Raw genomic sequence first — 23,423 nt, 5'->3', positions numbered from 1 at the left:
ATATGTATCGGAGCGGAGAATGCACAATATTCCTGTAACCCGGCACATGTATCGGAGCTGAAATGCACAATATTCCTGTAACCCGGTACATGTATCGGAGTAGAGAATGCACAATATTCCTGTAACCTGGCATATGTATCGGAGCTGAAATGCACAATATTCCTGTAACCCGGTACATGTATCGGAGTAGAGAATGCACAATATTCCTGTAACCCGGCACATGTATTGGAGCGGAGAATGCACAATATTCCTGTAACCTGGCACATGTATCGGAGCGGAGAACGCACAATATTCCTGTAACCTGACACATGTATCGGAATAGAGAATGCACAATATTCCTGTAACCCGGCACATGTATCGGAGCGGAGAACGCACAATATTCCTGTAACCTGGCATATGTATCGGAGCGGAGAACGCACAATATTCCTGTAACCCGGCACATGTATCGGAGCTGTGAATGCACAATATTCCTGTAACCTGGCATATGTATCGGAGCGGAGAACGCACAATATTCCTGTAACCTGGTATATGTATCGGAGCGGAGAACGCACAATATTCCTGTAACCCAGCACATGTATCGGAGTTGAGAACGCACAATATTCCTGTAACCCGGCACATGTATCGGAGCTGTGAATGCACAATATTCCTGTAACCTGGCATATGTATCGGAGCGGAGAACGCACAATATTCCTGTAACCCGGTACATGTATCGGAATAGAGAATGCACAATATTCCTGTAACCCGGCACATGTATCGGAGCGGAGAACGCACAATATTCCTGTAACCTGGCATATGTATCGGAGCGGAGAACGCACAATATTCCTGTAACCTGGTATATGTATCGGAGCGGAGAATGCACAATATTCCTGTAACCCGGCACATGTATCGGAGCTGAAATGCACAATATTCCTGTAACCCGGTACATGTATCGGAGTAGAGAATGCACAATATTCCTGTAACCTGGCATATGTATCGGAGCTGAAATGCACAATATTCCTGTAACCCGGTACATGTATCGGAGTAGAGAATGCACAATATTCCTGTAACCCGGCACATGTATTGGAGCGGAGAATGCACAATATTCCTGTAACCTGGCACATGTATCGGAGCGGAGAACGCACAATATTCCTGTAACCTGACACATGTATCGGAATAGAGAATGCACAATATTCCTGTAACCCGGCACATGTATCGGAGCGGAGAACGCACAATATTCCTGTAACCTGGCATATGTATCGGAGCGGAGAACGCACAATATTCCTGTAACCCGGCACATGTATCGGAGCTGAAATGCACAATATTCCTGTAACCCGGTACATGTATCGGAGTAGAGAATGCACAATATTCCTGTAACCTGGTATATGTATCGGAGCTGAAATGCACAATATTCCTGTAACCCGGTACATGTATCGGAGTAGAGAATGCACAATATTCCTGTAACCCGGCACATGTATTGGAGCGGAGAATGCACAATATTCCTGTAACCTGGCACATGTATCGGAGTAGAGAATGCACAATATTCCTGTAACCCGGCACATGTATCGGAGCGGAGAACGCACAATATTCCTGTAACCTGGCACATGTACCGGAGTAGAGAATGCACAATATTCCTGTAACCCGGCACATGTATTGGAGCGGAGAATGCACAATATTCCTGTAACCTGGCACATGTACCGGAGTAGAGAATGCACAATATTCCTGTAACCCGGCACATGTATCGGAGCGGAGAACGCACAATATTCCTGTAACCTGGCATATGTATCGGAGCGGAGAACGCACAATATTCCTGTAACCTGGCATATGTATCGGAGCGGAGAACGCACAATATTCCTGTAACCTGGCATATGTATCGGAGCGGAGAACGCACAATATTCCTGTAACCCGGCACATGTATTGAAGCTGGCATTCTCTGTATGGAGCGCAGGTAGACGACGAGAGTGAACTGCAGACTGGAAATCGATCATTCCGCTGTGTAGTTTTATTACGACGCGTGCTCTTTACAATCATCTATAATGTGGATTGCAGATTCCTTCTGGGGTCGGTCTCCTCTCGTTACTCTTAGCAAAGGAAAAGGAAAACTTCGAGCCGTCTCGTAATAAACCTCTCTATTAAAAAAAAAAAAAAAAAATCCCCCGCCACCGCGACAAAATTATAATCTCCACTTTATCTTTTCCAGAAATTAGGAAGAAACGGCCTTATCAGCAGAATCCGCTTTCTGCTTTATTTCATTTATAAATTACGAGAACGATGCTATTATATATTATTAATTTCTGCTGTTCTTCAACTTCGGGCTGCGGATGTGAAAATGGTGTAATTATGTTCTGCTCAGGCGCCCATCCGTTTCCATTCAAAAAAATGTGCAGGATTCTTAATTACCCCACTCTTTTGGGTGTGTGGGAGGGAGCGCGGTGGCGGCGGCGGTGGCGGCACGTATACGGAGCACGTTTGTTGACACATGGACACCTGCTTACTGACAGCTGGTGTCACTACGGCGTTCAATGTCACACGTTTTGCATTGAACCCTTTTTTGGGGGGCAATTTAATAGTTGCCTGTCTCTTTAACAAGCATCAGTGATGCATTATGGAATTGCATTGCATAAAGCAAAAAGTTATAAAACTTTCTAACACGGCTCAATACTTCACCATTTTCAAGATCTGCGCTTGCTGTCTATCAGTATAAGCTTTCCTGGCAGAAAACCCTCTGTGAGCTGAAAGCATCCAAAGTGTTCGAAAGTTGCAAAAATTTTTTTTAATTATTATTTATATAGAAATTTCCAACCTATAAGATTAGATTCTGGTAATTTGGGAAAAATGGGAAACAAAGTGTTAGATTTCTTTAACTTTTCTCCTCCTGATTTTCCCAGTAAATATAATGGGACATGCGTTACTGAATACAAGGGGATGAATATGTGGCCAACCACATTGTCAGAGGAGAACGCTGAACATGTGAATGCTCTTCGTGTTTTTACTGGGAAACCCAGCACTGGCGGATGTGCCCAAAGTGGCATTTCTCATTCCTGTGGTATATGCAATCTGAATTTTGTATCTTCTCCTGCTAACCACTGGAGACTGTCTATAGGCGGCTAATCAGGAGGGGGATATGTGCTCTGTGCAACTATCCAGATTTCCTAAGAGCAGCTCAGCAGAGCTCACAGACACCGTGCCCGGGTCACAAGAAGACGCAAACTCTGTAGCACGCCATGTGATACCAAGGGTGGAATATAGCTGTTACCTCTGCACCCAATACAGCTACTCTGAATATACTGTCATCTCTGCACCCCAAATAGACACTCCAAATATACTGCTCCATCTGCCCCCCATACAGCTACTCCAAATATACTGCTCCATCTGCACCCCATACAGCTACTCCAAATATACTGTTACCTCTGCACCCCATAAAACTACTCTGAATATACTGTCACCTCTGCACCCCAGATAGGCACTGCGAATATGCTGTTACCAGTGATGAGCGAGTGTACTCGTTGCTCGGGTTTTCCACAGCATGCTCGGGTGTCCTCCGTGTATTTGTTAGTGTTCGGAAATTTAGTTTTCATCGCGGCAGCTGAATGATTTACAGCTATTAGCCAGGCTGAGTACATGTGGGGATTCCCTAGCAACCAGGCAACACCCACATGTACTCAGGCTGGCTAGTAGCTGTAAATCATTCAGCTGCTGCGATGAAAACTAAATCTCCAAACACTAACAAATACTCGGAGGTCACCCGAGCGTGCTGGGGAAAACCCGAGCAACGAGTAGATTCGCTCATCACTAGCTGTTACCTCTGCACCCCATAAAGCTACTGGAAATATACTGCTCCATCTGCAGCTTATACAGCTTCTCTAAATATCCTTCTACTTGTGCACCCCATAAAACTACTCCAAATATACTGTTACCTCTGCACCGCCAAAAAAATACTCAAAATATACTGTCACCTCTGCAGCTCATTAGAGTACTCTAAATTTATTGCTAACTTTGCACCTCATAACATTACTCCAAATATACTGTTACCTCTGCACCCCATACAGCTACTCCAAATTTACTGTTACCTCGGCACCCCATAAAGCTTCTCCAAATATTACCTCAGCACCTACTGTAGCTACTCCGGATACAATGACACGTTATTGCATTGCTACTTTCCTAAAAGCGACATAAAACTACTACATCCGATAGTTGCATATAGGCGTCTGTAGACAAACCGATGATAACTTGCGCTTTCATTGGAGTGGCGTTACATCAGCTTTTAACAAGCTCGATACACATCATATCTGCACTCCCCCAAGATCAACCACGCGCCATGCCGAACATTAAAGGTCCTATATCAAAGGGCTTCTTTTTTTTTTCTTTCTTCAATGCACATGCTAAAAAAAAAAGCATTGAGATGTAAGTCCATCTCAATCACCGCCTTGAAGTGAGAAACTCGCATTGGAAGCGACTGATTTTTCATTTAAGGATATCGACGAATGTTTTTGAAAAATAAGAAAATAGAAATAGAAGAATGGGTGGTTATGGGAAAGGTGGAGAGATGTGGGCCGTCCGATGAGGTTTGGCTTCATGAACGGGATGGAGGATGGAGTTCCGTCTCCGTGTCACAATGGCGCGTTAATGTTGCTGATGTGCAGTAAATTTTTCTCATCTTGTAGATTGCGCCCTTCGCTTTTGATTCCACAGATGTACTCGCAGGGAACAAAGACGCCACATTCGAACACAAATCTAAGCCTTTGTAATGAGCGATGCAGGACAGCTGTAAGTACAGCTGAAATTTTTTTTCTTAAATGTTCCTTTAATGTCCAGCTGGTCCAACGCTTTAATAAAATTGACATATTGATTCTTTTGAATTTACAGATGCCGGTTTCATAAACTTCTATCTCTAAAGCCGAGACATCTTCGAGAGCGGTGTCAATTTTTTTCTGTCTCCTCCAAATGGATCAATTATGTGCCCAAGTAATCCTGTTACCTGTGAAATCCATGCATACTTCTCCCATTTGCCTCAGTTCCCAGGCGGACAAACTGAGCATTATGTACGCATAAACAAACAGAGCGTTTCCCAGATATTAGGAATTGTTTTCAAACTGGAAATCTATCTCTTGGGTCATTTTTCCCCAGTCGTAGATAGGATTGACTCCGACTCTTCCTTCGAGTAACCTCGGTGTCTTAAGATAAATAAATAACTAGGGTGTTATGGCTTCTCAGAAAGGTTGTCTATTTATCTTCAAGGACCAGCCTCCTTAATCCCCCCCATCCCAACCCCCCGCCATACAAAGAATGATTAGACTTTTCGCTATAAGTACCTGTGCATTAGTCCTCAACCACAGCCTTATAGATTATCAGCTAGACGAGGCCTCAGTCATTAATACACCACAAACACTGGAAAATACTCTTTTATCAAATGTACAATATCCAATTTCTAGAAAAAAAATGGTGGCTGACTGTAGTTTATTGGCTTGGACTGATGGGGAATACTTTCCACAACGTCAAAGAATTTTAACTCTATGATTTGGTCTCCTTGGAAATCATCGATGGACCTATTTTGAAAACCAATAATTTTATTAGAACATTGTGCAAACCAATGAAAATACTAAAACTTTTTGAAGACTAATGATAATACTGAAACTTTTTGGAAGGCACTGATAGTCTTGGCCATTTTTACGATACCTGACTTTTTTTTTAGAATTCAAATATAACAATGGACCTATTTAGAAGATATTGATGGCAATGGGACTTTTTTGAAAGATAAAGATTGTGCTATAACTTTTTTGGAAACCATGGAAACTTTTTGGAAACATATAACTATATTAAAACTTTTTGAAAGCCAGTGATGATGTTTAAGCTTTGGAAGGACCCTTTTTTTGCATTGCAATAATGGTACTAGTACTTTAAGGAAGGCATTGATGACACTGTGCTATGAAAATGCTGGAACTTGATGAACGGCAGTTATGGTACTAAAATGTTTTTGGAAGCCCATGATGGTACTAGAATTTTTGGAAACCAAGGAAAATGCTAGAACTTTTTGGAAACAAATGATGATACTAAGAGGTGAAAGGAAGACAGTTATGGTACTGGCCCTTTTTTGGGAGTCAATTATGAAGAATGACAGTGATTGTACCGGAAAGTTTCGGAAGTCACTGATTGTATTGGACATTCTTCGGAAGCCAATTATGATACCTGCCTATCATAATAATGGACCTATTGGGAAGGCAGTGGGACTTTTTTTTGGAAGACAATGATGGTGCTATAACTTTTTGGAAGCCAAAGACAATACTAGAACTGTTTGGAAACAAACAGTGATAATAAAATTGTTTGGAAGACAGTTATGGTACTGGACATTGTTTTCAAAGCCACACATGGTGATGGTACTTTTTGGAAACCAACGACAATATTAAAACTTTTTGGAAGCCAATGATGATGTTCAAACTTTGGCTTTGGAAGGACCTTTTTGCACGGCAATGACGAAAGTACTTGATGATAATTGCTGGAACTGTTCAAATGGAAGTTATGGTACTGGAACATTTTTGGAAACCAATGATGGTATTAGAACTTTTTGGAGACAAAGGAAAATACTAGAAATTTTTTAAAGCAAATGATGATACTGGAAGGAAGAAGTTGGAAGTAAAGAAGGTGGTGGAAAAACAGTTATGGTAATCGTCCTTTTTTGGAAGCCAATCATGGATGATAGTTATTGTACTGGACTAGTGATGAGCGAGTGTGTTCGATACTTGAGATTTCTAAGAATGCGTGCTCGGAGATTATGTTTGAGTCGCCGCGGCTGCATGATTTGTAGCGGCTAGACAGCCTGAATACATGTGGGGGTTGCCTGTTTGTTAAGGAACCCCCACATGTATTCAGGCTGTCTAGCAGCCACAAATCATGCAGCTGCGGCGACTCAAACATAATCTCCAAGCATGCTCAAAATAGTCAGAGAACACCCAAGCATGGTAGGAAATCTTGAGTAACAAACACACTCGCTCATCACTATACTGGACCTTTATGGAAGCTACTGATGATGTTGGACCTTTTTAGAAATCAATGAATGTACTAGGAATGTTTTGGAAATGACAACACCCAAACTTTTAGAGTGTTAATGATGCTACTGGACCTTCTTTGGAAGCCAATTATGGTACTGGACCTTCTTTGGAAGCCAATCATGGTACTGGACCTTCTTTGGAAGCCAATCATGGTACTGGACCTTGTTTGGAAGCCAATTATGGTACTGGACCATTCTGGAAATTAAGGAAAGCGCTAGAACTTTTTATAAACATGTGATGATACTAAATCTTTTTTTGAAGGCTGTTATGGTACTGGAGCTTTCTAGAAAGCCATTAGTTCTTCTTTGGAAACCAATGAAAATACTATAACTTTTTGGACACAAATGATTATACTAGATCATTTTTATGGACTGAAAGTCTTGAAACTAAAATTCAAATGAATGGTCTTGATACTTATAATGTCGCCAAGCCATGAAGCAATAAATAAGAATATCTATAAGTCTAGCTTCTGACAAGGTGGATAAGATTAGATTGATATGACACTGTTTATAATATGACGCAACATCTAGTGGCATTACATGACCAACCTGCTGACGTAAGCACGTTTCTAGTGCCAGGCCACAAACACATTATAAATGCTTTGCCTCATTCATTGCCTAGGCTATGCCATCAATCTTGTCTTTTTTTATAAATATCATGAGCAAACGCTTATGCACAAATAAATGCCACAAACAAGCAAATCAATTATGTCATACAATGATGCCATGCAGTGATGTCACACAAAGATTTTCCACTGTGATGATGAAGATGGTTAAAACAAAATACAGTACGAATATATCACTTATAATTAGTACCGAACGAATGGATGTAAAACAGAACATTTCTTCACTAATACATAAACTCACAGAGACAGGAAATCAATGCATGGACGATATTCACGGTCAGAAAGAGGTCACAGAAAGCAATTAAAGAGAATATATCCCCAGATTAGAGAACTTGTGAAAATGAACTTTTTATAATTATATATATATAATATATATATTATCGATGGAGAGAATTAAAACAAAAATGTAGCTTTGAAACCATTTCATACCATAGAATGAATATTTGTGTGCGGTATAACTAGTCTACTACCATTAAATGTTTTTTTCTATGACCTTCGAATCTACCCTAATCCATATGAGTTTCCTGCAGGGTACGACTCACTATTTGGGCATTAGGTCAGATGTAGATCATAGCCCTCCAGTCAGATGCCTTAAAACATCAAAGCACAAAAGACATTGTATTAACCCCGTTCAAGTGTTTCATAACTATGCCATCTGGTAAAGGACCCAAGAACATTATCACCAAGGCGTCAAAGCTACTCTCACTCTAAATTTGGTGTACTCTAATAAAATTCCTTAACAAAAAATGTATATAAGTAACTTATTAAGCCTTGAATAACTATACATACGTAGATAAATTGCATTGCAAGCTCCTCAGGGGCGGGACTTATCATGCATGTATAAATAGTGGTCTTGCACAGCACTGTTAGCTCCATAAAAGGAATAATTCTAGGTAGATAGTCACATTAAGTCGTTGGCATTAGTTTTTCAGCTGTAATCTAATGTATTTTGTTCAGCTTCAGGGTAAACATGCCACGGGGCCACTTTCTATAAGGGAGGATAACGCAAGTAGTCTCAGTTTAGACTCAATAAAAAGCTACAGAATGTGTGGAATTATTTTCAAATTACCTCAATATTTTGCAAACATCTTCACCTGCATGCTGGGAATGCCAAGGAGGGGCAGAGTGTCGGTTGTGCATTTTTTTTTACTCCCCATCCTCTGCTGAATTCATTTATAAATTACCTCATCACTGCCTGAAATTAACACTGATTCTTACAGGCAATTTCTCAATTTCCAATGCTAATTACATTTTTTTTACTTTTAAATTCCGTACCACCTGTTTTGGGCAAGACATCTTAGGCAGCGAGACCACATTTAATCACAATTTTAATTAACCACCCCGTAGATGTGGAAAAGAAGCAATTATAATGTAGATGAATGATGATTTTTTTTTTCCTTTTGCATAGAATTGTTTTGTTACTTGCATGTTGATTCTTGAACGGAACACAAATACGGAAACTGCGCTTTTTTTTTTTTTCTATTATTGTAATTTTATAATTGTTTTTGAATATATATTTTTTGGGGGAGAATAAGTGACATCATCTTTTTACGAATACCAACAATTACTACATGTCCATCCCGAAAGCCATGATTTAGACTTTTTTATTTTTATTTGCCCGTTCCGAAAATTCTATCCCTATTTTATTATGTTGCATGTCTTTGATTTTTGCAAAAATTGAAAAATGACGTTTGAAGTATGGCTTAAAATGCTGTAGAGAAGGCTCCGAACAGCAGAAATTATTACAAACATATGGGACTAATACACTTGTTTGCTGTTCTACGGGCCAGCCCCATTCATGAGTTATGGTATGTAATGATCTCACAGCTTGCGTGAAACTTCCATCGAGGGGTTTTTGTTTTTTTTTTATCATCAGTACTAGCTGATCTTTCTCTGGAAAGGAAATAAAAAAAATAATAATTCCCTCCTTGCTTCAGAGATGGTTAAAAAAATTGCAGTGCATGTATTTATAGATTGGGAGACAGATACTGACATGATCCAACAATTAATGCTTCCTTGGGGATGTCAATCTCTTAGTTCTAATTACAAAAAGATTTAAAACAGTTATGATAACCAAGGCAAACATTTAAAAAGACATGTCATAACAGAAGGCGATTGTGCATAAGAAATCGAGACAACAGTACACCAGGAAAAAGACCTACTATTGCGGGAGTCTTTCCTCCTACAAATATTTGGGTGTCGCTCTGGTAGAAGGGATAGGTCCTGCTCATCTCTGTCAATGTGTAATATAAGTCCTCCTTTTTTAAGCAAGGGAAAAAAACAAGGAATGATTCAAACAGCCGAACATTAGTCAAACACACACCCATCTACATGCTACAACTACAGTAGTAATATAGACAAAATGGGCTCTAGGGCGAGAGGGAAGTCCTATAGGGTATCGTGATTTAGGGTGACCAACCTATCCCATAACGGGTATTCATTCACTCATACGGATGGTATTGAATAATATAGTCATACATAATAAAAGCATAACAACAAAAACCATATCCAATCAGGTCATCAAGGTCTTAAGAGAAGAGAAAATACAAGGTGAATCAGTAGAACATCGTTTTTGGTGCCGTTACCCGGTAAACATCGCATACTTTCATTGACTCATTCTAACGATTTGAGGGGCATATCAACCCTTCCTTGGTTGAATATGATGGACATCTTACTTTTTTTTGTTAACCGGACTAACTTATTGGACAGATTTCATGCCAAGGAGAAGGGAGGACAGGCCTGCACCGTTTGATGTAAATTCTACAAGATGTGTAGACTGATGCTCCACATCTGTCTTTGTAGACCTTCTCTGCTAATGAGGTCTGTAGGTTAAAGAGGTGGAACATTTGTACTGCTTTGAGAAGAAAAAGAACAAGCTACAGATAATTATGACAGTGTCAAAAAGAAGAGATAGGATAGAAAAGTTAAGAACGAAGCTTGGATGGAGAACATTGTAGTCAAGTATTCAAGTACCATGTGGCTCTAGTCATGATCATGACGATCTTTTCTGAATGTCTTAGAACTAAATGCATAATTGTTTGGCCAAATGCTAATCTTACCGAGTCCCGACGCCTAAAATACTTGCACACTCCATTTGGGTAAATGTGTATGTGTTCTATATGTTATCAGTGGAGAAAGGCTCTAAAAGATACCTTTAGTGGAGGCTTATCTCCCCTGAAAAAAGAAGTCTTGGAGATATTGGTCAGGAGTGAATCATGAGGCCTCCGTACATATAAGATGGTCAGCCGCTTCTTCCAATATCGGCCGTCTCGGCCAACATTATTCTAATGTTTATGGTGACTTTAAAATTGAGCCATAATCACTACTGTCAATATGCAAATTTTTCAAAAATGGTGGCCATATATTGTAAATTTTACAACCTTTTTTTACAGAAAGGGATCAGAGCTGCTCATATCTACCCATGTCCATCCAACCACATAAACTACCGGCAGATAGATGTGTTGAGATAACTTGTTGTTCCCAAACCCATTTTGAAAAACCAACAGCCCTGCGCAGTCATTAAAGGGATTGTCCAGTTTCAGTTAAATTTCATCCCTGACCACAATTTTGAAAAAAGAACAAACAATCCACTTTGTACTCACCTTCCCTGAGCCCATCGGTGAGTATTGCTATGTCTGACATTGGCTCCGGCACTAACGTCACATCGACAGTACAGCAGCCAATCACTAAGCTCAGCTGCTCTGTCAGTTTAGATGGAATGCCCCATTTGAGCTCATTGATTGGCTGCCGTGCTAAGTGAAGTCAGTGCCACACCCAATGTCCTGGAGTGGAGACCCGGCCAGGGAAAGTGACTATAGCACAGTTTGTTTGTGTCACAGTGTGACTCAACCAAACAGGTAGTCAGTCAATGAACAGCACAACTCACAAACAATGGGATGGAAAAGGTGAGAGGAAGGCCCTACCTGTAGGGAATGGGGAATGGTCACCACCTGAGCTCAAGCCTGAGCCTGTCCCTGCACTCCCTTAACGCCCTATGCAGGTCCTTCCCCCCGCCACCATCAGGATACCTCATCTCTAGTAGTCAACTATCACTGCCCTGGCTAGTGCACTGGCCGGCAAGGAGCACTAGCCTAACCTCTGCAGATAATACACACAGGGGGAAGTGACAAATACCAAAGGGACAAGGTAACAAAAACACCACACTTAGCTTATGAGCACAGCTGCTAAGCTCCACACCGCAGATAACAACAGCAACTGGACTCCAATAACCAGACGTGGCTGACACCAGAGAGCTGCTCCTGCTAGGCTGGTCTCCAGAAAGAAACTGCATCACCAACAGTCAGCTGATGCATGAGGTGACCTTTAAAAGGATGGTGGGAGTGGTCACCACCTGCATCAGCTGACCCAGCAGCACTGCAGTAACATCAGATTGCCAGCGGGGGGAGAAGAAACTGACATTAAACCCCGATGGCCCAAAAGGAAAAAAGCTTTAAACTGAGTGGAACCAGAGCTGCCACAAATCCAAAAATGGATCGTGACAGTTTGTTTTTTTTATACCCAACTGCCTTCAGACATTAAATTTATCCAAAAAGAAACAACCCCTTTAAGTCAAATGTGAACAGTTCTGCATTAATTATACCAAACATTGACCCATAACCCCAGTTTCTCTAAAGACTATGCCATTACTTTATGGTTTTTCAAGAATAAAATTGAAAATAAATAATTACGCCCTAGTTCTCGGTGCCAACTTTCCTAACAATCCCGACACATCATATACATGTATCTTCTTATCCATGTGTTTGCATTTATTTGTAAATCATCTTTTCGAGATAGAATGCAATTTCGAATTATTCTTGTCATTTTCAAAAAGTCTAAGCAATTCTCAACGCCTGCAAATAGACCTAACCTTTTTTTTTTTTTTTTTGTAGGAGCTTATAAGCAAATCCACTGTAGAAATAATCACTTCTAACAAATGATCAAAGAAAAATAATCTTTCCTCTCTCCTAATAAGACTTTTTTTCTTGAAAAAAAAAAAAAAATCCCCCCATTTTAAAATGGATAACAGCTCGGAGGCAAGTTGCAATCTATGTTTCGAAACTTATTGTTTTATTGTTTTGTTCTATGGAAATGAGAATGTGAATCCGACATTTGCTTCTATATCTTAAGTCTCCAGAATAAAAGTTTTTGTACGTGGAGTATGGAAACTCATTGTTCTGACCTTAAGTTTTAATATTAAGGCATAAACAGAGCATTAAATCAGGGAAGACTGTGACAAGTCCAATGTGCACGAGGATGGTGCCAGCACGCCATCTTCATCCCTTTGTTCAAAGCTTAACAAAAATGTGCCGTCACACCATTTAAACTCAACAGGGCCTGTCGAATGGGTATCAACAGATCAGCCAATGCCTGTCACACACACGGTCTGAAAGCAAAGCTTACGTCTGCTACGTCTCTTCTTGGAGAAAAAGTAACAGACACTTACTAATCAGGCTAATGCCTAAAAAAAAAAAATCTTTTTTTTTTAACTAAAAAATAAAAATGATACACAATTACAATTGTAAACTGAATATTTTTTAATATTTTTTTTTTACATTTTTTAAACTTTTTTTTATAATGACCTTTTTAAAGTAAATCACATCTGTGCACTTCAAAAGACAGAAAAAAAATTGTACAACATTTTTTTTTTTCCTTCTCAGGCCGTGAGTTTCAGGATATCATTGAACAAACAATAATGTAAACCCTGCAACTATTCAAGGAAGTGTTTATTTTATTCTGGTTTAATTAACTTTACGGAGCTTTTTGTTTTCTTTTCTGACAAAGAAAGGACATTTCTCCCCCTCCAACCACCACCACCATCCACAAGAAACATTAACAATCCTTTACAAGGGTTTGTTAGAATTCTCCAGAAAGTAAAAGTAACTTTAAAAGGCAGCGGTCGAATAAAACTAAAATCTTTTAGGTTACAATTTTTACAATTTTGGGGGGTAAATTTGATTGAGATCTGACAAGTTGTCGTGAATCGTGAACCTCGTGGGAGGGTCCTGAAATTTGCTCAAACTCTATTTTAGACCAATCGAATTTGAAATAAAAGATAGAGTTGGCCAAAGAACTTCACAAAAACATTTTTAGTTCTAGACTAGAAATTCTATATCAGTCGCTGATCTCGTAACCGAATCCGACAATGTATCAAAGGCCAATGAGAGCTGGTGAGACTTCGGCTGATACTTTGCCTGCACTCTGAGAGTTACAGAGTCCCAATTTCACTCCGAATGCTGTCAGTTTATTGCTTATATTTCAGCTGTCTCACTCCTAGTCCCTATCCTGTCAGTTTCTGGGCTGCCAATTTCAACTTGAAGCTTGACTGGGCTGATCGGATGCAAATACCTCGAGGGAAAACCCAGAAACTCATGAACAGTTATGTCAAGTCGATTTTGCACCATCGGGAAAAGGTAACCTCTGCGAGACAAAAACCAACAAGGTTAAAGAGACAGGGGTTTTCACGTGTAATATCACTGCTCTACATCTTGTTCACTGTCTCCCATCCCTCGGAAATTGGAACTGTCAGAATTACTCCTAATTGCAGATGCAAAACTGCCATTAGAAAAAAAAAGAAAACAGAAGCAGAGCAGACATTAAAAGTATCAACCTAATTACTTTAATCACAAACGAATACTATTTTTTTTTCACAATGTATTTTTTTTTTTTTTTACATTTTGCGTCATCTTTTTTTTTTTTTTCTGTTATGTGATTTTTGACATCCAGCCACCGGAACAAATCTCATATGTAATGGAAATATACTTTGGCAGATGTAAAAAGACCTTGACAGTTTGCCTATGGACTAATGAACAATGTTAAAATATCTGCATGTAAAATTAAAATAAATTTAAAAAAAAATCAAATTTATATAGTTGCAATTTTTCTTTTTTTTTTCTTTTTAAATCTAGCTTAAGATTTTTTTTTTTGGGGGGAGGGGACATTAAAGTATTAACACTTCTCTGTTGCATGGAAATGATATTTGTATAAAAAAATCCGGAATCCGACGGAATCCAACGGAATCTAACGGAATCCAGCCCTTAATTTCCAAATGTAGATAAAAACATTAAATATTTATTGAAACATTCTATATAAAATGGAAACTAATAAAATGGAGACAACCTGGGAAAAAATGTACAATGGCCCATGCGTTTCGAGCCTGCGGATCGTACTAAAAAAAACATATAAATGTCAATAATTAGAAGTATTTAAGTAAAGAAACGAGTTCTAATACAAGTTGAGAGCTTCGGATCTTCTTCTCTTGTTAATAGAAGTAAAGTTTTAAAAATGCATCACTATAGGTAACAATATTATGTTTTGTAAAAAAAATAATAATAAAAAAAAAAAAATAATATTTTTTAGGCATAGAATGCCGGTATGTTAGATGGAAAGAGTGGCTGTACAAGAAAACTATGGCTACTGATCACCCAAATTTGGGGCAGGTGTAGAGGGGGTAATAATGCTTCGCTTCATATAGGTGTGACTTTTTGAATTCTAAAAATTTGTAGCCATTTTTTTTAATACCTATTACTCCATAGAAACCCAAATAGGAAATATTAAAACTTTATTAACAAATCATCAGAAGCCAGTTACCAAAGACATGGAATAATTTAGATAAGGCAATGGCAATGTAGAAGCAATAAGCAGCTTATACATTTTCCAAAGATGTAGAGACTAAATGGCGATGCTGTATATTATAGAAAAAGTAGTCATCTCGCGTCTTATAGGTCTCCTACGGATGTAGCATAGCTATGCTTGCTACCTAGTATGACAATTGCAAAAGAGATTTTTTTCTCTTTTTTACATAGGACTGCATAGGAAACTTAATGCCAAATGATGAAGTCATCACTGCTGTATTTATAGCCACTTTATAGCGTCCATTTTTTACGACCATAAACTCGCCCAAGGCTGAAATTCAGACTTGTAAAGAACAAACACTAATTGTCACAAAATGATCAACAGATGAATATATAAAAGTACCAGGTCGGATGTAACACTCCATACAGTTAGGAGAGCGTGATATGTAGGTGAGCCGTATATATGGCCATATATATATCCTATAGATTGTGAATGGGATATGACTCGTTTAATGACCTAGATGTCGTCTTGAGAACAAAAACTTGTTTGACAGAGTTTCGTTCCTCAATCATCCTGACCTCTAGGTTCTTCTGTCTTCCTCAAAAATGCACCTTTTTACCAAATCATGAAACCTGAGCATTTCCCTTTTCTCTGGAAGCTCTGTGGTCCTATGAGACTCTATGTAGAAGTGTCCTCCTCCTGACCCTTGTGTGCAATAGGTATAATATCATAGCATGACCCAATCTATGAAAGAACCTTAAAGTCGAAAAAAAGAAGAAGAAAAATCTTATTCTTACATTTCTTTTCAGGGTCAGTGTAATCTGAGGGCATTGAGCTCCTGGCTACCGTGGCCCACCCTTGGAGTAGCCGCAACACTATAGACCTCCAAAGAAGAGGATTACTCATTCACATTGGTCAATCTGCTGCAAAGCATCTTGGGAAGAAAAAAAAAATATTGGCCACTAAGATGAGAGAGGCTCTTTTTTTGGCAATTTGATAATAATTTAGCTAAGAGGTCATGCAGCATCTTCGGTCATCGGGTTGTTGATAACTAGAATAATTGGGCCTTTAGTAGAGCATTTAGCTTTCAATCTTTGGTCACCTGGACCATTTTCCTATAGGCTTCATAAAATGAAATCATCTACGTATCGGCACTCCGATAACATGATTTGCCGAATTCTCGAATAAATATAGTTTCATCTCAGCTTTTTTTTTTTATTTCCGAAAGAATACATTATGCCTGATTCTTCATAGGAATAACATAACACTTCATTATTGGATGCTTTGACAGATGGCATTTCTGCCAACCAGACAGACCGTGCCAGCTTGCTCGGTACTTCTGCCACCATGGGACGTAAAACGAAGGCACCCAAATGCATATATGTGCACGCTACCTGGCACGGCTAATGCAAATGGTTAACCACTGTACCCCCCAGTGCCACCAATGGCTGCGGTTGACGGTGGTTTCATATTAATTGAATTATTTTTCAGATTTCTTTATTTACTCTTTACAAACTACAACGTTACCCAACGAGTCGGGTAGAATATCCGGTGTGACACCCATAAGTAATGAACGTCTGGCTCATGGGAGCTGACAATCTACAGTCTTCTCCGTCAATGCATGAGACCTCCAGAAGGTAATGTCATGGTCGTGGTGGTCGTGGTGGTGGTGGTGGGGGGAGTTGATTATAACTTCTTAAAATTTGCTGTATCACCTACCAGGGAAGTTGATCTACACTGCACTGTCAAATCACCAGGAGGCTGTGACAAAGGGAACTGTCTGTGTACAAGGTGTAGCAACACAACAGACACCTTTCATCCTGTCACGTCTCATACACTTTCACACCTTACTGGCTGCTCCGACAGTGACACTTGCAGTTCTCCAAACTAAATAAGGAAATTGTCTCTAAACTCCAAATCAACACCTGTACACATATTCCAGCCCGTACTTGAGCGCCGGGTTATATTTAACCGGATGTCAGATAGTAGCTGTTCGGTTAAGAGGATGACATTTAGAATAATAAGAATATAGACGTAGCAGAGAGCTGAACCCTTTAAGGCTGCGTTCACATCTATCAATCCTTTTAGGACAAAATTGGACTCTACAAATAAAATTTAAAAAAAACTTGCATGCAACATTTTTGGCAGCAGATCCGATCCAGTGCCGGCATCACTTTTTCCCCCCCCAAAAAAAAGATCTAGGTCCATCAAGTTCAACTTTTCTCCACTAATTATGTATGAACTCAGAAGTGATAAGTGACAAACGCGCATCCGCAACGTGTGACAAACCCAGCTCTGCTAGCTCAGTGCGCTCTACGCACCGCAGCCTACATGTGTTACGTCTCCGTACAGTCAACGGACAGGCAAATGTGTTATTTTGACATATCTGATGACAGACAGCAGTGAGTGAAATTTGTAAGCCCTGAAAAGAGAGGAAAGGGAAAAGGCGGGGGGCATGTGGGGTCCCTCAGCTTCACCCTGTGGGGCGCCCTACATCCACACTGCTTTGCAGGCCTCTCCGGCACACAGGGGGTACACAACTGGTGTTAGGAGGATTCTTTTTTTTTTCTCCTTTCTCTCTCTTTCTCTGACATGTAAATTCTTTGGAAACAATCACGTCTAGAGATCTTGAAAGAAAACTCAATAAAACAGATCTTATCTGCTGAGCGAAAGTACTTAATTCAGAAGGAGTTAAGCAGTTTTTCAGCATCGCTCTGTAGGTTAATATCACAGCTGCCCAGTAAACCTCATTTAACAAAAGGCTCCCTTTGCAAACAGAATCCTGTACCCCCTCCCCAAGTGTCCAAAGGTGTTTACTGAAGTAAATCTGTCTAAATCCTTCATCGCTGGGGTCATGGGGAAAGCAGAGAGGGGGGCTGAAGGTGTAGGGATAATCCCTTTTTGTACCAATGTTCCTGAACCGTCTGGGAACAAAATCACAAATCTGTGTCACATGTTTCTTTAAAACTTGTAACATCTCGCTTTTTAACTCAGAATTACACCCTAGATGTAGGATGGGATAGAAAATACCTTTTTACTGCACTTGTGATGATGATGATGATGTAGATACAATTATATCAATTAACAAACCGTAAAAAAAAAATCTAAAAAAAATATACAAGTGCATCCAATTCTAAGACACGACCATAAGAGACGACCATAAACTTCCTAGTATCACGTAAATATTATGATAAAAACTATGTAAAAAATATTACATCATGTATCAAAAAGTGTAAAAAGAATTCTAAAAATAAAAGTTAAAAAAAATACAGCCTTTTTTCTTTTAATAATCGAAGTAGATCTTTTTTTTTTTTTTTTTTTTTTACTTTATTGAATAAATCAAGAATGGACATTACATTCCATGCTCATTATCTTCAGAAAATGCTCACACCCTTTCACGTCAAGAATAAGCCATCTTCACGGACCGACTTTTTATGGGGTTTTTTTTACATATTTGTATATTATTTTTTCATTATGTTTACCAAAGTCATTTTTAGATTTTTTTTTTTTTTTTAAATATTTTCAGATTCACTTGTATCAAATCAGACGCGGTAAAACCAATTCTCCAGGTTCGGAATTTGACTAAAGTTTTAGTGGGTGATGACTTTTTTTTTTTTTTAAGGATTGCTCATCATCAGTATTAATATTAATAGTAATAATAACAGTTACTACTACTACTACTATGACGACTACTACTACCAGACAGATGGATTCCAGTCTGGCGGGAGTGTGTGTATACACCTGACTTGTTCTAAGGGAATATGATCCGTCTGCGACACTTTTTACCTCAAGTGCCAAAGTAAAGGCCATGAATAGTACCCTGCGGTAACACTATCTGGCTGTCAGTAAGGCCCGAGCTGGGGCTATATAAGGCCTGTAACTAGGGAAAGCCCAACAAACAACCACAAACACCTAAGTTATTTCTTTCAGACTACACCCTTGGCTTCCCCCCCCTCATCTCTCTCTCTTTTTTTTTTTTCCCTCTTCTTTTCATCTTGGCTTTCTGTTGCAGAATGCAAATGTTCTCTGCCGGCGGTGAAAGGGCTGAATTGTGATTAAGAAGAAGAAGAGTTCCTTTCTTTGTTCATCCCTCAGGGGATGTTTACTGGGAGAGACACAGCGGATCAGATATGAAAGGCATTCAGGTCAGCATTGATGTGAACGAAAGTGAAATCATACCTAAGGCATCCGCAGGACTGTAGTGTCAGGGGTTCACTTAACGGTACATGTGCACTGAGTGCAGCGTGTGTGTGTCTGCGTGTGTGTGTGCGACACTGCGCGCACTAGTGTGCAGCAACTTCCCAGCCACAGAAAACATCCTCACTGGTCCCCAGAGCGTTCACATCATATGTATAATATATAGAAATCCATCTGTGCTCCATGTAATGGTGTCATCTCCATCTATTCCATCACTGCAGCAGGGGCAGAGTTTTATATAGGAATGCCCCTTGCTGGCCTGTAGCACACACTGCACATTTCAAGCCTCTATGTGTGTCTGTGTGTATATTGTATATATATATATATATTATATATATATACTGTATCTATATATCTATATACCATATATCTATATATATATATATATATATATATTGTACACATTATTATACACATTTGTGTATATTTACGATACAATAAATGTATGTATATATATATATATATATATATATATATATATATATATATACATATATACATACATACATATACACACACGTGCTGACTATAGGATGCATTACGGGACTTTAGAGACACATATATATGTATATATATATATACACACACATCACAGACAAACATATACACATGTACATATATGATAGTAGTAATATTAGTTATATAGTGCAGTAATATTTTACAATCAAGATATATATGCACATATATTCATATATGTATATATATATATATGCTGCAATGAACATGCAATCTATATCTATTCTGCGTAACGTACATCTGTACACACAGACATATATATATATATATATATATATATATATATATATATATATATATACACATTTATTTATTTAGATACAAATTTATTTTCTTCTGTATATATCCATATGGTCACATATATAGGAATATCTATATCCTTGCTATACTCTTAAATCATTGTGATTCACTGTGTATCTCAATCCTTAAAAATAATAAAAGGCTTCCTTATTCCAGGTCTCTAGGTGTCTAGTTTTCTTTTAAACTTCCTAACACTGTATAACTGTACCCAATATATATATATATATATATATATATATATATATATATATATATATATATATATATATACATATATATATGTATATGTATAAACATAAATAAATATATAAATATATTTATATATAAAATATTTATATATAAAGTATTTATATGTATATATGTACAAAGTGTGACAGTTTGACCACTTAAAAGCAAATAATTCACCTTGCTCCCCATGAATGTCCTTCTTTTATTCACTAAATAGAAGATAATAATAAAAGTGTTGCAGCCCTATAGGATCCTCATCAAATCATCCTACAACGAGTAATCAATTAATTAATTAGCTAGGGTATTTTTTTTTTCCTTTCTCTTTTTTTTTTTTCTTTACTGTTTGCTCTGCTTTAATAAAAAAAAAACAAAAAAAAAAAACGAGAAAGCCCCCTTTTTCTTCATTTAGTAAAAATCCCAGCAATGAGGCAAGGTGTCTGCCTGGGCTATTCAGCCTATTGCACCCTTGTGGGAATATGGAGCTGAATAGTACAGTGGGCATCCTGCGCCATTGTCCTTATAAACATGTAAATGAGCGACATTAGGAAAAGACAATCAATTGTCTATAGTCACTGTGAACCTGCAATCCCTTTCTGTGTGACAGGCACAAAATACCGGCTACCTTGGGAAGCCCAGAGAGCATAGAAAAAGGGACAAAGACTTGGGAAAAAATGCACCTTAAAAAGCTTTGAATGGCACAAATGTCAAAGAAAACAGTTATAGGGGCTGTATTCCCTGCCATGTATGTGAATGCACCAATGTTCTTAAGCTTCCCACCTTAAGGGTCAGTGCACAATTCCTTCCTAAATGCCCCTGTGTCATAATGGTATTATTTCTTAATGACCTGTAAGCTTTGCTTTGCACACACAATATGCATATATATACATATATTTAATTTACATATGTGCAATATTATGCTGTATATTAGCTGATCTACTAATAATACATCTTACTTATAAATAAGAAAACAAATAAATCCATATAAAAATAAAGATTTTTTTACCCCAATTCCTTGATTACAATAAATGCCAAATAGTTAAACTCATCATCCCTTTTAAATACAAAAAAATACATTATTTTTATATTTCTTTTTTTTTCCTCCTTTCCATTAGAAATTCCAATTAGAATGAATTAATAAATAATGCTAACTAGCCCTCATTAAAAGCTTTATTAGTTTTACAGCTTGAATTAAAAAAAATAAATTTCCAGATTCAGCAAAAACATTGTGTCAGCTTCATTTCATTTCACTTATTTTTTTTATATATATATATATATTATTCGCTAAAAAATTATCTCTTAAAAAAAACCAAAATGTGGCCTCGAAGTCAAAACATCCCAGGACTGAAGAGAGATCAAAGCTTCTCCAAAGAGATCGATACAACATAGGATCGAATATCTGTCTCCCTCTTCCCCCCTGCAGCCATTATAATAGCAGCTTTTTAGAATTTTTTTCTGCTTTTTTTTTGCTACTTATTTTGCATCATTTGATTAAATCCAAATAATAAATAAAACGAAATAAAAAATAAATAAATAAATAAATGAATAAATAAATGCAAATAAAATAAATTAGGATGAGCTTGATATTCAGCATTGGGTGCAAGACACAGAGGAAGCATTAATTCAATGCGAGCTTATCCTTTCCTTCCCAGGCAGAAGAATAATTTCCCATTTGATACATAGAAGGATTCTAAACACAACGAGGAATATCAGGAGTTTTACATGGAGAAGATCGGATGGTGCAAAAATGTAAAAGGGAATTACACAGAAATCCACAGCACAGTGATGATGATGATGATGATGATGATGATAACACTGGGTGACACAAGACAGGCAAAAAAAAAAAAGTTTCCTCTTACCCACAGCTTCCCCTCCCTGACAACACACTGGGCTAATTATCTGTACATGGGACTCTGTAATCTTTGCAGATTTTTTTTTTTTTTTAAAGGAAAAGTTACAAAGTAGCAGCAGCAGTCAGGAGACTTAGGGTCATCTGACAAAAGTGTGAAACTTACAAGAAGCCTGAAGTCTGATTGTCCTCCTGACTTCTCCAGAGTTCTGCATTATCTGGAGATGGCTGCAGCCTAAGTCCTCATTAATTAAGGTGGACATGATGTGGTTTAATTAAACTTTCCTAGACTCCACCTTAAATGTTTTTTTTGCAGTTTACCATGTATTAGTATCAGATCCATAATACTAGTACAAGTCATTCATTGGTACAAAACCCTTCTGAAGGGGGTTCTTACTTTAGTGTGTGCTTCATTGATCCCTACACTGAGTCCGAACTTATAGTTTAATTATCTATCTATCTATCTATCTATCTATCTATCTATCTATCTATCTATCTATTATCAAACTATCTATCTATTATCCATCTATTATATATTATCTATCTATTATCTATCTATTATCTATCTATTATCAAACTATCTATCTATTATCTATCTATTATCTATTATCAATCTACCTATCTATTATCTATCTATCTATTATATATTATCTATCTATCTATTATCTATCTATTATCTATCTATCTATATATCTATCTAATTTCTACCATCTATTTTATACTCTTATTTATCTACTTTACATCTATAGTTCCATATCATCTATGAACATTCTATCTATCTATCTATCAAGTATCTATCTTCTATCTATCTCATATCTACAATGTATCATAGACTGTTATTTATCCACTTTACATCTGTAGTTTTATATAATCTATGAGCATTCTTTATAATCTATGAACATTCTATCTATCCTATACTTTTTATTTACTTTTATTTCTTTACAATCTATGAACATTCTCTCTATTTTGTATGTATACATCTATCCTATCAGTTTTATACCCATCTCTATAACTTTTTCTTGCCTCCTCATATGATATAAACGCAGACATTACTAAACAATCAAGAAGCTAAATACACAACTCATTTTGACATTGACTCCAACTTCCCAAATACACT

At 37.8% G+C, this 23,423-nt stretch overlaps 1 protein-coding gene across 2 annotated transcripts in view; it reads right to left on the bottom strand.

Annotated features, from left to right (window-relative positions):
• Positions 1-23,423, bottom strand: part of ZEB2 (zinc finger E-box binding homeobox 2) — a 175,536-nt gene that overhangs the window by 150,140 nt on the left and 1,973 nt on the right. Inside the window, exon 2 of one of the 2 annotated variants that reach the window (XM_077273008.1) lies at positions 9,810-9,905. The exons of the other annotated variant lie outside the window; for it this stretch is intronic. Coding sequence (XP_077129123.1) covers positions 9,810-9,905 — 96 coding nt within the window. The remainder of the gene's footprint in view (positions 1-9,809; positions 9,906-23,423) is intronic. 2 annotated transcript variants of the gene reach the window in all.

Source organism: Ranitomeya variabilis, chromosome 7 (assembly GCF_051348905.1).
Source record: "Ranitomeya variabilis isolate aRanVar5 chromosome 7, aRanVar5.hap1, whole genome shotgun sequence".
In the NCBI taxonomy this organism is placed as follows: Eukaryota; Metazoa; Chordata; class Amphibia; order Anura; family Dendrobatidae; genus Ranitomeya; species Ranitomeya variabilis.
This window is presented reverse-complemented; position numbering and strand designations above follow the sequence as displayed.